Source organism: Oncorhynchus kisutch, linkage group LG3 (genome assembly GCF_002021735.2).
Source record: "Oncorhynchus kisutch isolate 150728-3 linkage group LG3, Okis_V2, whole genome shotgun sequence".
Lineage (NCBI taxonomy): Eukaryota > Metazoa > Chordata > Actinopteri > Salmoniformes > Salmonidae > Oncorhynchus > Oncorhynchus kisutch.
The window spans coordinates 66,280,711-66,297,175 of record NC_034176.2 but is presented as its reverse complement, the minus strand read 5'-3'; the positions used below and the strand labels follow the sequence as shown (position 1 = coordinate 66,297,175).

The following is a 16,465-nucleotide window of genomic DNA, read 5'->3' as shown; positions in this document are numbered from 1 at the left end:
CATGTTTATTTAAGATGGTTAGGAAGGCATTTAAAAAAAATATCCAGGCATCCTCTACTGACGGGATGAGATCGATATCCTTCCAGGATACCCCGGCCAGGTCGATTAGAAAGGCCTGCTCGCAGAAGTGTTTCAGGGAGCGTTTTACAGTGATGAGTGGAGGTCGTTTGACCGCTGACCCATTACGGATGCAGGCAATGAGGCAGTGATCGCTGAGATCTTGGTTGAAGACAGCAGAGGTGTATTTAGAGGGGAAGTTGGTTAGGATGATATCTATGAGGGTGCCCGTGTTTAAGGTTTTGGGGAGGTACCTGGTAGGTTCATTGATTATTTGTGTGAGATTGAGGGCATCAAGTTTAGATTGTAGGATGGCTGGGGTGTTAAGCATGTTCCAGTTTAGGTCGCCTAGCAGCACGAACTCTGAAGATAGATGGGGGGCAATCAGTTCACATATGGTGTCCAGAGCACAGCTGGGGGCAGAGGGTGGTCTATAGCAGGCGGCAACGGTGAGAGACTTGTTTTTAGAGAGGTGGATTTTTAAAAGTAGAAGTTCAAATTGTTTGGGTACAGACCTGGATAGTAGGACAGAACTCTGCAGGCTATCTTTGCAGTAGATTGCAACACCGCCCCCTTTGGCAGTTCTATCTTGTCTGAAAATGTTGTAGTTTGGAATTAAAATGTCTGAGTTTTTGGTGGTCTTCCTAAGCCAGGATTCAGACACAGCTAGAACATCCGGGTTGGCAGAGTGTGCTAAAGCAGTGAATAGAACAAACTTAGGGAGGAGGCTTCTAATGTTAACATGCATGAAACCAAGGCTATTACGGTTACAGAAGTCGTCAAAAGAGAGCGCCTGGGGAATAGGAGTGGAGCTAGGCACTGCAGGGCCTGGATTCACCTCTACATCGCCAGAGGAACATAGGAGGAGTAGAATAAGGGTACGGCTAAAAGCTATGAGAATTGGTCGTCTAGAACGTCTGGAACATAGAGTAAAAGGAGGTTTCTGGGGGCGATAAAATAGCATCAAGGTATAATGTACAGACAAATGTATGGTAGGATGTGAATACAGTGGAGGTAAACCTAGGTATTGAGTGATGAAGAGAGAGATATTGTCTCTAGAAACATCGTTGAAACCAGGAGATGTCATTGCATGTGTGGGTGGTGGAACTAATAGGTTGGATAAGGTATAGTGAGCAGGACTAGAGGCTCTACAGTGAAATAAGCCAATAAACACTAACCAGAACAGAAATGGACAAGACATATTGACATTAAGGAGAGGCATGCTTAGTTGACAGTTGACGGTTGACAGTACATGTCAGAGCAAAAACCAAGCCATGAGGTCGAAGGAATTGCCCGTAGAGCTCAGAGACAAGACTGTGTCGAGGCACAGATCTGGGGAAGGTTACCTTAAAATGTCTGCAGCATTGAAGTTCCCCAAGAACACAGTGGCCTCCATCATTCTTAAATGGAAGACGTTTGGAACCACCAAGACTCTTCCTAGAGCTGGCCGCCTGGCCAAACTGAGCTATCGGGGGAGAAGGGCCTTGGTCAAGGAGGTGACCAAGAGCCCAATGGTCACTCTGAAAGAGCTGCAGAGTCCCTCTGTGGAGGTGGGAGAACCTTACAGAAGGACAACCATCTCTGCAGCACTCCACCAATCAGGCCTTTATGGTAGAGTGGCCAGACGGAAGCCAATCCTCAGTAAAAAGCACGACAGCCCACTTGGAGTTTGCTAAAAGGCACCTAAAGTACTCTCAGACCATGAGAAATAAGATTATCTGGTCTGATGAAACCAAGATTGAACTCTTTGGCCTGATTGCCAAGCATCACTTCTGGAGGAAACCAGGCACCAAGCTTGTAGCGTCATACACAAGAAGATTCTAGACTGTAATCGCTGTCAAAGGTGCTTCAACAAAGTACTGAGTAAAGGGTCTGAATACTTATGTAAATGTAATCCTTTTTTTTTTAAATACATTTGCAAAAGAAATCTAAAAACCTGTTTTTGCTTTGTCATTATGGGGTATTATGTAGATTGATGAGAAAAACAACAACAATTTAATCCATTTCAGAAAAGGCTGTAACGTAACAAAATGTAAATATTTTCCAAATGCAGTCATACACCCTTTTCCACATGACTCACTGAGAGCATGATATCTAACATTAGCTTTGAACTTGAAACCTTGACTAATAATAATAATTCCAGGGTGGAAAAAGCACTATACTAATCAGACAAAAAAAATGACTGCCATCACAATTGCGTCTGAGTGTTAGCGTCTTGTGATCCAGCTTATATTCCTACAGACTGGAAATTCCAAGCCCTTTTCAGTGGGCCAATAATACCAGGGAGGCTGGTGGAGAGGGGTGGCTTGGGGACAGGGCATCTGCTGAGTAGGATGGGGGCCAGATGGCTGCTGGGGGGGAGTATTTGGGGGTTGGATGGGCTGATGATGGATTGATAATGATAATGGGAGATTGGAGGGAGGGATGGCGGGAGATGGTTTGGGTGGTGCGGAAAGGGGAGGTTTAGACAGGAAACAGCAACCGGTCATTAGGATGGACTGACCTAATAAGGTACATTGTAAATGACAGGGGATGTGTGTGATCGTCTGAGATTAATCACATTTTCACAACTGTAGTTGAGTGGTGTTTACCGGTGTAAAATGGAAGTAGCTTCTCTGAGCTCACCTGCACTTTGGGTCCTCCTCCAGATACTCTGGAGATGTAGCCCATGATGTATTTGGCTGCTACCGTCTTCCCTGCACCACTCTCTCCACTGAAACACAGAGTAGAGAGGTCAGAACGGTGCATATAACAGGGCAGTCCACTGAAACACAAAGTAGAGAGGTCAGAATGGTGCATATAACAGGGCAGTCCACTGAAACACAAAGTAGAGAGATCAGAATGGTGCATATAACAGGGCAGTCCACTGAAACACAGAGTAGAGAGGTCAGAATGGTGCATATAACAGGGCAGTCCACTGAAACACAAAGTAGAGAGGTCAGAACGGTGCATATTACAGGGCAGTCCACTGAAACACAAAGTAGAGAGATCAGAATGGTGCCTATAACAGGGCAGTCCTCTGAAACACAATGTACAATTCAAGGATGCCCACGTTGTTGTCAACTGTATCATAACAAGTAAATGAGAGTATACACTTTCTCTGTGGAAATTCAACTGAACTGCGAAGCTGAAAAAGAAGTTGCAGATTTATGGTACCAGACAGTATGTTAAATAACACTTTACCAAAATGCTCCTTTATTGTCTCTTCTTATCCCAATTAGCATGAAGGTGGCCTACTATTGAAGGAGGGGATTTCTCAATTTGACCCATGCCTCTTTTCTCTTCTCTTTAATGTGCGATGTAGGAACAGAAGTTGAGCCAGTCATAAATGCTCTTCCTCCAATTCTCCCAGCTGAGCCAAACCCTTCACTTCAAAGCAACTTTTTTCAAACATCCAGAATTACCAGGTGAAATGCCATTTCTTGACTTCCTGTCCACAGAGACTCCACTTCCTATATTCACTCAGCTCTCCTTCTCTGTGGTTTATGCCAACCAAAATCAGACTCCTCTCAGCAGTTAACCTCCCACTCTAGAAGGGGCTAATAACCCTAATTCTGTTTTGTCACATTTGCCCAGTTTCTTTTCTTCCTTCTCTTTCCTCAACCTCTCCTTGCATTTTTCCTCCTGTCCTTTCACTTCACCAGGGTCATACTTATTTAGACATATGTGGTTTGGCAGTGGATGACAGAGGAGTCTGTTTTTTAATTTCATTTTTGAAGGGGAGTCATGTCAGTAATGCCCTTCTGAGACGACACAGCTGCAGACCGTTTGAGGACGCCATAAGAAGTCATCAAAGCAACTCTATGCTTATTCATCTCCCTTAGGCCGATCATAGTCTGCTCCTCTATAGTATTCAGTCTAGCTTGCTACACAGCTATTCAAAACTAAAACAACTATAATAATTCTAGATATAGACTACAATGCACTCAAAATACAGTCAGTACACTGACTAGCGACCAAATGTGAACCAATGTTCCCTCTAATCTTTGCCAATAAGCATTTGTAGGACCTTAACCCTTAAGAGAACCCATCTGAACACGTTGGACTTATGGGCATGCTCTTTTCAGCTGGAGCAGGCTAGGGTCTGGAGTTTGAATCACATCCTATTTTTACCCTCATGAGGGGTGCGCCCATTGTTGTAATTACACAGCACGCAGATGCTTAACACATTGTTGACTTCCTCTCCCATTTATTGGCCAAACAAGGACAGAATGAGAGTCGTGTCGTTATAGACGGCTTACTGTAAAGTACTACATTCAGCGCTGAATCACTGGGCTCACTGATGTCACTCACAGCTCAGCTTGACAAAGAAAGCACCTGAAGTGATCATTACAGACATCAGCTATGGAATGCATGCTGAGTATGATGTGGGACGAGGGATACTAGTTATGCATATTTGTATGATTAGGCACATTGTGTTCGTGGGCGGGCGGGCGGACACACACACACACACACACACACACACACACACACACACACACACACACACACACACACACACACACACACACACACACACACACAAGGTGTGACTGAAGTATGGCTTCATTTCAACTTGCTGGATAGCATACTTTCCTGCAACTGAAGGGTCCATCCATTAATAGTGACAAACTGTAAAACTTAAATGGATTCTCCATTTCCCATGTCATTGTTCCCATGAAACAATGACCCATTACCAAGCATGTCATTTCAGTGGGGGAGAAAATACACTTCCCTACATTAATAAGCAGAAGAAAACTATTATATGAGCAGAGAGTAGAGTATAGTGTGTCATTAGACACTACATTTCAGGCCACCCTTTCCCGGGATAGATCTGTAAACTCACTGGCCAGAGCCTTGATAAGAAAGGACGGCAAAAACTGTGCACCACAGAAATGGTGCTATGTGATTCAAAATATTGCAGCGTCAGTGTTTGTAGAAGCGCAAGCACTTCTATATATGAAATGATGGCATCATTTGTGTTTTAACCACTCAGGGAGTTAGTTACTTAGCTTTCCTCTCCCAAACATTTGAGTGCAGACAAATAGATGAAGTCAGACATTGACAGAAATCCCAGTCAACACCACTTGACCACGTCAGATGACTCATGTCATGTTGAATGACTTCTTTAATAAGTGGGAAAGAAAAAAGGTCCAACACAGTACAGTGCTGACCACACTGCCTGGACAGCAATTTCATGAAGGGCTTTGTTTGCTGACCTGGTGCATCACAACTCCACTTCCATTCCTTTCATGTGGGAATCTGTACTGGCAGCTGTCTAAACAACGGGAGGAAAGTGCTGAACCAGGGGACACTACAGTAACCATCCGGGCCCCGGGCCTCAGGTGACTGGCCCACAACATAAAGCCTCAACTATGAGACAACACTTTTCCATTGGGAGGCCTACTCCCATGGGAACCCATTGTACAGTCATGTTACCCACTATAGGCTTCACAACACTAGGGAAGGATCTCTGGACTACCACTAGCTTCCAGGAATCCAGGGCTGTGACCAAACACATTTTAATGGCCAGTTAGGCTATTTTACATTTCCTTCTTGACCACTGCTTGGTAAGACAGACTTTGGTTTGGTTCAATCATATTGCTTTCAACTGTCAAGTCTTTTCAGCTGAGTGGTCTAAAGAGGAAAGGAAGCTATATTTGGGGCATAGCCAAAGAGTCCATTACATTTTCAAACAGTCTTGTGATCCTCTGTCTGTCTGAAGCGAATAATCCGTATCCATGTGTAATATACAGTATACTCCCAAATGTGTTAATTGTCACTACTCATCCGCTCTCAATCCATAACAGCAGAGGAACAATTCCTGTTTTATAAAAGCAGGAAGCTAATGCATAAACAGACGCTGTGTTTTATTTTCATTCTACATCCTGAGAATGTTTTCTAAAATCAACCAGCTGACACAAGAAAAGAGACATGAGGCCATTTCTTTTAGACTTGAAGGTGTATTTTCCCAGTGTGCCTTTCCCAGCAGGCTGTGATATATGGAGGGTGGATTAAGACTCTGGTTGAAGAACCTTGACTGAGCAGGGCACTGTCACTCAGCAGCACTCCTCCCAGTCAGCTGGTGGATCCTGTTGGTTCCCTTCCTATCTATTATCATCACATTCAACAGCAGCACTCTTCTTCCACCTGTGTCACCATGCAGTCTCCTCCTACCCCTCCCTGCCTCTTGACTTCTGCCTCATTCACAGGCATTTCCCACATACCAGCTCTGTTGTTATGGTTTTCAGTTGTCACCCTTTCTCCCCATGCACAAACACTGAAAGGGAGGGGAGGTGCCTGAGACATAATAACGAGAAAAGCAGGCAGGCAGACTCACCTGATGATGACACACTGGTTCTCCCTGTCGATCATCATGTTTCTGTACATGTTGTCTGCCAGGGCGTAGATGTGAGGAGGGTTCTCATACTGGGCCTGGAGGTTCAACAGAGATCATGACCTAAGAATATCTCTTTAAAAAACTGGGTGGGTCCATTTTCTTGGTCCTAAGTGGAAAACTGACTGTAAAGGCAAGACTGTAAAGAATTAGGAGTAATTTGTGTAATGAAGTAATAAAGTCAAAGGGTTAACTGTTTTTATCAAACATAGTTAACGTCTGATTTGGCAGCCAAGTCCACTTTCAGTACGCTGGCCAAGAACACCTTAAACAATACAGACTTAAACAGGCTGTACTGAAGGAATTGCCAGGCCTTTTCAACGGGTAAGGCACGTTTCTAAATCTGCACCAACTGAGGGGTGCTGCTGGAAAAGGTATTTGAAGCACACCTAACCCAGTTCATTTAAAACTTTGTTCTTTCTACTGATAACATCAGTAGAGGTATTAGCTGCTATGAGGTATGAGGTGACGTTGTGCAAACAATTAGGATACAAGTTGAATACAGTCATAGCAGAGTTGTATTTATTCCCAAATAGAAAAACCTTTTGGTACCCTGTCTCATACTCCTGTCGAAAGAGAAAAGGCTGCTCACCGCGCCCTGATACATCTCCACTTCCTTGTCTCCAAAGTATGGCATCTGCTTGAACGGATTAACAGAGATGAGCACAGGGCCAATGTAAGTCTGTAGAGGTTATGGGTTAAGGGTCCTACCAATGACACATAAGTACCATTAATATCAACTGTTCAGGTCCCAGTGACTCACATGGTCAAAGGAAAAAAGAACACTAAGAATTCCCAGAGCTCACTAGTCATCTGCATTGAGCACCAATGACAACCCTCCACTCATTTTACTCTTTAAGACAATGCAGTTTCAGAACACATTTATAAATCTTGACGGAGTCTCTCTTGGAGTAGATGGAGAAAAATGACCTAACTGTGAGTAATTGGGCCCATGACGTCATTGCAATGTGCATCTGTGTGGTAGCACTGGAGTGTGTGGTGATTGGACACAAGCCTTGTAAAGACACAGTGTTCACACATCAGAGTGAACAGCCCAGCAGTGTAGTGATGTGAGGTTTTGGCCCTGCGGCCCAAAGCAGCTCCCGGCACATAAAGCTGGTATTGAAGGCGCCCTGCAGTGACCCCAGCCCCAGTACGCCACTGGCTGGAACACTCTGTGTTGATGCTATTTTCTGACCAAAATCAGAGGATTGACTCAGAGTTTTCAATCTAAAATGGCCAGCATCTGCTCAACTCTATAATCCAAAAGGCTGCCAGGACACAGATGAGGTTTTAATTAATGAGCTCCTTCGAGAACTTTCAACATTTTCCATCAAAAGGGTCATTCAGAGACCCAAACATTTCAACACTACTAGGATACATTATATGGGCACAAGAACAAAACTTTTAACCTCAATATATTCTTGAGGTCTGTAAGAGTGAAGCTGAATACTCTTCTTAGGGATTGTATAGGCCTACGGGGCTGGGGCATTTACAGATCTGGCCCTGAATGCTCTCAGCACAGCTACACAAAACCATTACTGTTGTAGGAAAGTAGCTGCACTGCTCACATTCACTGTGCAAGGCATACTGTACATTTCTCAGCAACCCTTCCTCCAACCTCTTTCCATATTGCTGCATGGTGAGATTAAACCAGAGTAAACCTGATTAAGATCCATTCCAGCCTGGAGGTGAAGGAAGCTGAAGTCAGGGGTCCAGATAGGGGCGCAAAGAGGCCCGTCTCCCCCTCGCCACTGGCGGTACATGGTGGGAGTAGCCCAGTGTCTGGAGCCTCAAACACTAGATCATTAATCTGAGTTATTACAGCACTGGGAATGGTCACTCAGCTATTCTGGGAACAGTGGGAGTGTGTCTACGGCAGGGCTTAGCCATTCTTCATCGAGGTGTGAACGGTGTGTGAATGTGAAGGATACAAAGATGTAGTCGTCCATGTATCTCTTCTTGAGGTTGTCCACAATGGCGTCCTCGTTGATCTTGGACAGGAGCACCATGTCGTCCACTCCACTCTGCTTGACATTGTGGCTCTGCCAGTGGTACCGGTAGTGGCCCCGGCTCCCCTGGAACACACAGAACACAATACACATCTGTAAGTGCCTTCAGACAACTAGTGCCTTCAGACTGCTTGCAGCTGCATCAAACTATAATGGACAGAATAATATCTAGGCTAGGAGTTTTTCCCTGACCGCGTGACCTGACCAGGAAAAAAATAACTTAATTAGCAGAAGCTTACCCTTACCTAGGACTGAAATCATCACATTCGGTGAGAGTACTAGAGTACTAGTCAGTGCAGCTACTTTCCTACAACATTAATGGTTTTGTGTGGCTGTGCTGAGAGCATTCAGGGCCAGATCTGTAAATGCCCCAGCCCCGTAGGCCTATACAATCCCTAAGAAGAGTATTCAGCTTCACTCTTACAGACCTCAAGAATATATTGAGGTTAAAAGCAGAAAACTGTCCAACAACTGAAATGAACTTGGGCTTTCCCCTGAGTAACTCATTTTCACCCATGCAGAGTTTTGATATTTTTTTTAACTTCTAATAGGTGCAAGGTCAGGATTCCCAAAAGTGCTTTCAGTGTGTTGTTGGCTCTTTGATGTTGGCTCTTTGATGTTGTGTTCTGACTGCTGTCAGACCTTTCCCTTTACCTCCCTCTCTCTTCCTCTCCTACCTCCGTTTCAGTTAGCTTTTGTTTTTTGAGAGCGGGTCTCCAGAAAGCTTAGGCCATTCATCATGTGCTGTGAGTCAATGTCATCTGGCTACTGGGGAAAGGATTACAATGTGCTGTGAGGAGTGAGTCTTATTCTCCTGGATGGAGAACCAATTAAAGCCACAGACCAGATCCAGAACATTAGTCAACACTGGACACATCTCAATGCCATTTAACGCTCTGTTTGCCTCCTGATTCCACTGAGAAAGAGCATTTACACCCCATATTCTATTCTAGTATACCTTTCAACTGGAGTGCAGCTTTACATACTGTACAGCTGAACGATTTGTATTTCTACGCCTGTTTTTTCTTCCTGGTTCTGGAATGCTTTGTTTCAACTTTTGAAGCGGTTCAGATTGGAAAGGGCTGGTGCATAGATTAGATGGCAGCAACACTTCCATATTTCAGATTCCATAGGCTACAGCAGACTGAATGCTGCTGAATAACAAGTAACAATCACTTGTTAAATGGAGATTTGTGGTTGAAGACAAAAAGCACAGTTGCACTAAGATGTACTTTCTCTACCAAAGCACAGAGCAAAACCATGGTGAAATTACATTAAAATAAAGTAACACCACAGTAGATTTAATACACCAATGGAAAGCCATGGTAACTTTCAGTAATTGACTTGTACAAAGTCAAGGCAGAGAGACTGCTCAAATGAACCATTAACGTTCTCAGGGGTGGCTCAATTTTCTTACACCAACAAAATAAACACCACAACCTCTCTTTACAGACTCACTCTTAGCATGGAACATAGTGAGTAATGTTAATAGCTTCTCAGACTATTTCTATGTGCATTTTCACTCAGGAGCCAAGACATAAATTACTGCTCCATTATTTTCCAGACGGTTCCCATTATCATGTTTTACTACATTTTTTAAAACAGAAGAAGAAAAGGCTGATTTCTCCTCTCATTGGCGCGCTAAGCAGGGTGCATTACATGTGATTCCATACCCTGGGAGCTCATAAACACCTCAATGGAGATGTGTGAATGAAGAGAATATTGATGGGACACTGGGAAATTGGTGTCTCAGGAATTTGAAGATATACAGTGCATTCAGAAAGTATTCAGACCCCTTCCCTTTTTCCACATTTTGTTACGTTACAGCCTTATTGTAAAATAGATTAAATCATTTTTTAGTCATTGTTGAAATAGACATCTTACCCGCCAATGCCTAAATCTACACAGATTTGGCACGTGGCGGGTGTTAATTTTAGGCCCTGCTTCCAAGTCAAGGTAAACTTCCGGTTTTATAAATGTTTTACCACCAAGGCCCACCGGTGTAACTGCTAAACTGCTTGCTGATTGTACTGCATGATTGTAGACGGTTTATTAACGCGTTAGTTCTAGAAGCGATGTTGACTATGACGTTAGCTAATATGGTGACAACGATGTAGGCTGTGTGTAGCGGTTATGATATGAAGGTTTGGCTTGGAAAGGTTTTTTCACCTGGTCACATACAGCTGATTTGTTATACTGTATTTCCATGTTTGACTACATCACAATCAAAGTATGTATGTGAGACTACTCAGACAGACTCTTGATAAAGCATGAGCCAAGTCAGAGGTTCACAGAGCCCTTTACACAGGAGAAACAGTCCAGTCTCCTGGCAGCGATCATAAACATTCAGAACAAGGACTAGTTGATCAATAACATATAATAATATTATACTTAGCGTCTCTGTTATATTTCCATACTCATCTGAAATCCAACACATCAGCTTCATCTCATTGTCATGCTCTAATGCAGTAGAAATGACATTAACTGCATTGTGCATGGAATCTACTACAGATGTTGCAGTTGAGCCCACCAAACATATGCATAAAACAGCCCAGATCTATAGACCAACCCCAGGCAAATGTTATTAGAGCCAGCACCATGTATGCTGTAGGACACAACCCTACATCCAAAAATGAAAATTAAGTACCACACTAGGCTATTTAGAGTGCTATATTTATCCTGTTGCTGCTTTGTTGGGAATTATAATGTTCTACTTGAAGAGGGGAGAGGACATAAGCCGGAAACACAGGAGTCAAAAGTTCAGAGTATTTTCCATGGGGGTTAGAGGAGAACATTGGGTACATTGAGATGTTTAAAATAATTTGCTAACATTTTCTAATAACTTTCATAAATATGCACCAATAAAATAGTTAATAAACATTTATAAGAATGTATAATAGCTTATTGATGACAGTGGTTATAAAGCCAATCATTGTGACTGCTTGTTGGATGCTGTTGTCACGCCCTGGTCTAAGTATTTTGTGTTTTTCTTCATGTATTGGGTCAGGCCAGGGTGTGGCATGGGGTTTTTGTATTGTGGTGTGTTTTGTCTTGGGGTTTTGGTGTGTATGTATTGGGATTATAGCTAGTGGGGTTATCTAGCAAAGTCTATGGCTGTCTGGAGTGGTTCTCAATCAGAGGCAGGTGTTTATCGTTGTCTCTGATTGGGAACCATATTTAGGCAGCCATATTCTTTGAGTTTGTCGTGGGTGATTGTCCTTAGTGTCCTTAGTGTCTATCTTTGTGTCTATCTTTGTTCCTATCTTTGTTCCTATCTTTGTTCCTATCTTTGTTCCTATCTTTGTTCCTATCTTTGTTCCTATCTTTGTTCCTATCTTTGTTCCTATCTTTGTTCCTATCTTTGTTCCTATCTTTGTTCCTATCTTTGTTCCTATCTTTGTTCCTATCTTTGTTCCTATCTTTGTTCCTATCTTTGTTCCTATCTTTGTTCCTATCTTTGTTCCTATCTTTGTTCCTATCTTTGTTCCTATCTTTGTTCCTATCTTTGTTCCTATCTTTGTTCCTATCTTTGTTCCTATCTTTGTTCCTATCTTTGTTCCTATCTTTGTTCCTATCTTTGTTCCTATCTTTGTTAGTTTTCACAAGTATAGGCTGTTTCGGTTTTCGTTTCGTTATTTACATTCTTTGTTTTATAGTGTTTGTGTTACTTCATGTTTACGTTATTCATTAAACATGGATCGCAATCTACACGCTGCATTTTGGTCCGACTCTCTTTCACACCTAGAAAACCGTAACAGCTGTGCCATAAACTGCTAATGTGTGGCTCTGGTTGAAACCTACCTATGTGTTTTGACTGAGATCTAGTCTAAGGCAGGATGCTGTTCTCTCTGGTAAATGATTCCCCAGGTTAGTGGAAAAGTTGAGGTGAGTCAGTCCGTGCTGAAGGTCGGAGAGCATACAGTCCCTTAGGAGACAGATTGGACTGGGAGCTACCAATAATAACATCACCATGGAACCAGCACTGACTTCCCTCTGAGTACATCTTAACAACCATCTTCTACACACAGACCGCCCTTAGTAACAGCATACTACAGAGCATCAGTCTTAACTAATGATCTTTGCTTCTGTACAATTCCAGTCACATTTTATGTGTTTCACAGATGTCCAAACAACCTTGATCCCAGGAAGTATGATTGGGACCTCTGTCCAAAGAGATCTAGGATTAACCTGATTCATTACTTGATCTCATTCTCTCTCGGAAATAACAATCAACTCCTTAAAGTCTCCCAGGTTTGGGACCAGACGTTTTCCTTAAAGTTATCCCGACAGCAGTTGAGGAATTTCTGCACCAACCTCAGATTCATAATGCCAGGCTTTTTTTCATGCAAATACCATTACCATATATGGAGAGTGCCGAGCAGAGCTGAACTCAGGAAATGGCTGGGTTTGATTCAGTACAACAGGCGGCACATCCCCCCCCCCCCCCGCCCCATTCCACACTTTTACTCTGTTCTCCTTTTCCAACCTTGGATTTGACACAGAGCCCACCATGTGTTAAGAAGACCACTTTCTGGGTGCTGCACTCTACTACAGAACGGGATCTCTTTCCAGTAACAATCTATGAGAATAAACTCTCCTCCATTCAATAAATATGCTTATCTTTTACTAGCCTAGATTATTGATGACTACAACATTATTATTTGATTGTTTGAAGATTTGAAACATGAAAATATGACATTTGAAACGGCTTCAAATATGTATTTCACAGTCTTGTCAACTGAAAAGATAAATTGAATAACTGTGTGATATCATATTACAAAGCAATAAAAAAGGCTAATGTGCAGCCCCCTCCCTCCCTCCCTCCCACAGCTGCCTTGCAGGCTGAGCTGTCCAGCATGTTGTGGTTTGGCCAACACCAAGCAAAGACTCAGGGCTGTCATCAACAGATTAAGATAGGGTTTGTTAATGAAGTGATGGTCTTCAGTGCAAACTGCAGGAGAGAGCCTCTTGGTCCTGACGAAGACAGAGGCTATTGGATGTCTACAGTAAACCTCACTAAGACACAAACCCAGCAGTGTCCAAAGCCGGTTTGCATGTACATGGGAAATGCCCCATAGCTAAACTCTACTAAAATGCTGGCATCTTGGTGGATATTGCTTGGGATGTGGCCAAGATCAGGCTACAAATGTATTTTGTTCATGCAAGGGTTTCACTCAGTGTTGGATAAGTGCAAACATGTGCTACCATGTAGCAGTTCAGCTGACCTTATTTCTGAAAGCAGCTCTGTTCTGAGTCAGGTTGCCCTCCCCAGAGAAGGATTATGATTTTATCAAATATTTTTGATTTCATTTAAACAGTTTTGAGAAGCTTTGGACAGATGCACATATACTAAGTCTTACAGTATGAAATGCCATCATGCATTTTGTTGATAAAAAAAATCCCCCCCCCACTACCCCAAACCGAAAATACTCTGTGATCCCCCACACCACCCACACTATATCTAGCATTGGAAGGCATGATGTCAGTTAGTACTTCCTGTCTCCATGACCCCGGGTCACAGTCAGGTCACACAGCCATACATCAGCTATGACCTTTGCAATTGTAACATCCATCTTTGGTGCGTACTAATTGATTCTTGAAGACTATAACTTATAAATGCCACATGAGCTTAGTTAAACTGTCGTACCCCTTCAGAACCCAAGATATCAGCTTGTTTTACTTCAATGTTTGTAAACAAAGTAAATGTAAACAAACCCGATATAGCCTCAAAACATGGTTAAAACTATAATGTTGATATCATGGATGTCCTGGCATCCATAGCGTGGTCTATGAATTTGAGAATGGTTTCTCCAGCCCCATCTCTCAACGTTTTACCGAAACAGGGGCGCGTTGTTATTATTTCAACTACGGATTGCCCCTTTAACTGACATAAACTAAATAGAACTAAATCAAGGCCAACACTAAGCAGTGCTTCCACCTGGACTCTATCACTGCTCTGGATCAACTGCTGAATCTGCACTTTTAAAAACCACTCATTTCAGAGCAGTGCCAGGAACAGAGTGCTGACAAGAGAGTAAACCTTCCACAAGTCAAGAGGAGAAAACAAAGCAATCAAAGAGAGAGGTTGAAAAACCCTGGATGATGATTGAGAATACTGTGGTGTCTCTAATATTAGAGACAGTAGTCTGAACAGTCTGAATCATCATCCGGGGTATTTCAAGATGAGAAAAGAGAAGTAACAATAAGCAGCAGCGTGGGGCTGTTGCCATGCACTGCTTCTCCATGGGATGGGATATTCATTAGGGTCACAGAGCACCCTAGACAGCAGCCTCTTTCTCAGCTGGATCTGGACCCAGACTGGACCATGGGCACCATGGCAGCGCCTGCTGTCTAAGTGGCAGCAACACCCAGGGTACAGCCAACGGGGAGCCAGCTTCACCACTGCTCAGCACCATGCCAGTAGAGGAGACATCCATGCCAAGCCTAAGAACACTACCCAGACTTGGACTTATAGTTGTCTCGCGTCAATAAGTAAAAACATTTCTGACCCTGTCTGGGTCTCTTAGCCTGGCAGCCATAACTACCCATTAATGAAAATACCCAGAGCCCAATGCCAGTGGAAACAGTCCCCGCTACCAAAGCTCATGAAAATGTGACTTACTCCAAATAGAGTCAATTCAGTGTTTGTCTGAGAGACATTAACACCTGTAAACATGCAGTTAGTTATTTTCAATGACAGCCTAGTGGGTTAACGGCATTGTTCAGGGGCAGAATGACAGACTTTTACCTTGTCAGCTTGGGGATTCGATCTTGCAACCTGTCGGTTACTAGTCCAACGCTATAACCACTAGGCTACCTGCCGCCCCAGGTTTGGTCTATATCTATTAGGTATAAGTGGTAGACATGAGAATCCAGGCTGCAGTGCTTCTCATTCTGCTGTGCAGCTTACCCTGAAGTCACCTGCTTAGAAAAGATATACCAACATCAATAATGCAGAGAAAACCACCACTACTCCTTAACTATCTAAGTTCTTATACTGTTTATCTGGGCCAGGGCTGACGTACACGTTGAATAAGCGTTTGTTACATAATTGTACTAAATCAACTCTAGATGGTAGCTGAGGGTAGTGTGAACTGGAGAGAGCTGTAGCCTGCAGGGCAGGGCTAGGTAGGGTTGGGCAGGGCTAGGTAGGGCTGGATAGCTGGGTGCCTGTGTCCTCCCCAGGGAGAACAAACAGAGGGATAAGGAGAGGTGTAAGCTGAGATAGGAGGAGAGGTATCAAAAGAGAGGTTCCTCTATGTGCCTATCCATGGAAACTCATGTGAAATGTCATATATCATGAGAATGCATCTACAGTTTATAATTCCCCCTTAAATACATGACAATGTTTATGCTAAGATTCACTTCTAGACACAAAAATAATAATTAAATGTAATAGCATATGCTATGTTATAGGGTGAAACTTAGAAAGACTCAAAAAAGCTAGATGTCGCCATGGGTAGGCCTACTCTTTTAGAACAGCCACACTATTTTTCTTGCTGCTTGAATGCAAACAAACCATTTGCAGCGAGCTCTCATTCGTACCAATGATTTTCTGTGCCACACAGCGGCTGCTATTTATCCAGAGTCTCAGATTTCAGTCACACAGCTTCCAGCTAGGAGCCCTCGAATAGGAAGGGAATTCTTGCAAATGTCCAGCGACAATAAGATAAATTATATATTTATGCAAAGACAATATCTCCCTGGTCTCAGTTTTTGTATGGCGGTTTGCTCTCTCTGTCAAAGAGAACCTTCCCTCCTTCTTTTTCAGCTTGCCATACATTACCGGGTAGATGCGTGCCACACATAGAATTCCCTGAACTAGACCTAAGTGGGTCCCTTGTCACTGCTTAACATTGCTGTGGCAACAACATTCACTCCCTGTAAAATCAGGTAGACCTCAATTAACTCCTGTAAACATGGCTGATAATAAAATGCCATTGTGTGAGGTGTGACACCTGTAGGGATACCCTCCCATTCCCAACAAGTAATACCATACTGCAGAGTTCCCTAATAGGCG

The 16,465-nt window shown here is 43.2% G+C and overlaps 1 protein-coding gene across 2 annotated transcripts in view; it reads right to left on the bottom strand.

Annotated features, from left to right (window-relative positions):
• LOC109887782 (unconventional myosin-Ie) overlaps positions 1-16,465 on the bottom strand; it is a 55,395-nt gene that overhangs the window by 24,653 nt on the left and 14,277 nt on the right. For both annotated transcript variants that reach the window (XM_020479068.2, XM_020479074.2), the window contains exons 2-5: positions 8,368-8,511; positions 7,026-7,115; positions 6,377-6,471; positions 2,683-2,770 (exon numbers count right to left, since the gene is read on the bottom strand). In XM_020479068.2, the coding sequence (XP_020334657.1) occupies positions 2,683-2,770; positions 6,377-6,471; positions 7,026-7,115; positions 8,368-8,511 (417 nt within the window). The remainder of the gene's footprint in view (positions 1-2,682; positions 2,771-6,376; positions 6,472-7,025; positions 7,116-8,367; positions 8,512-16,465) is intronic.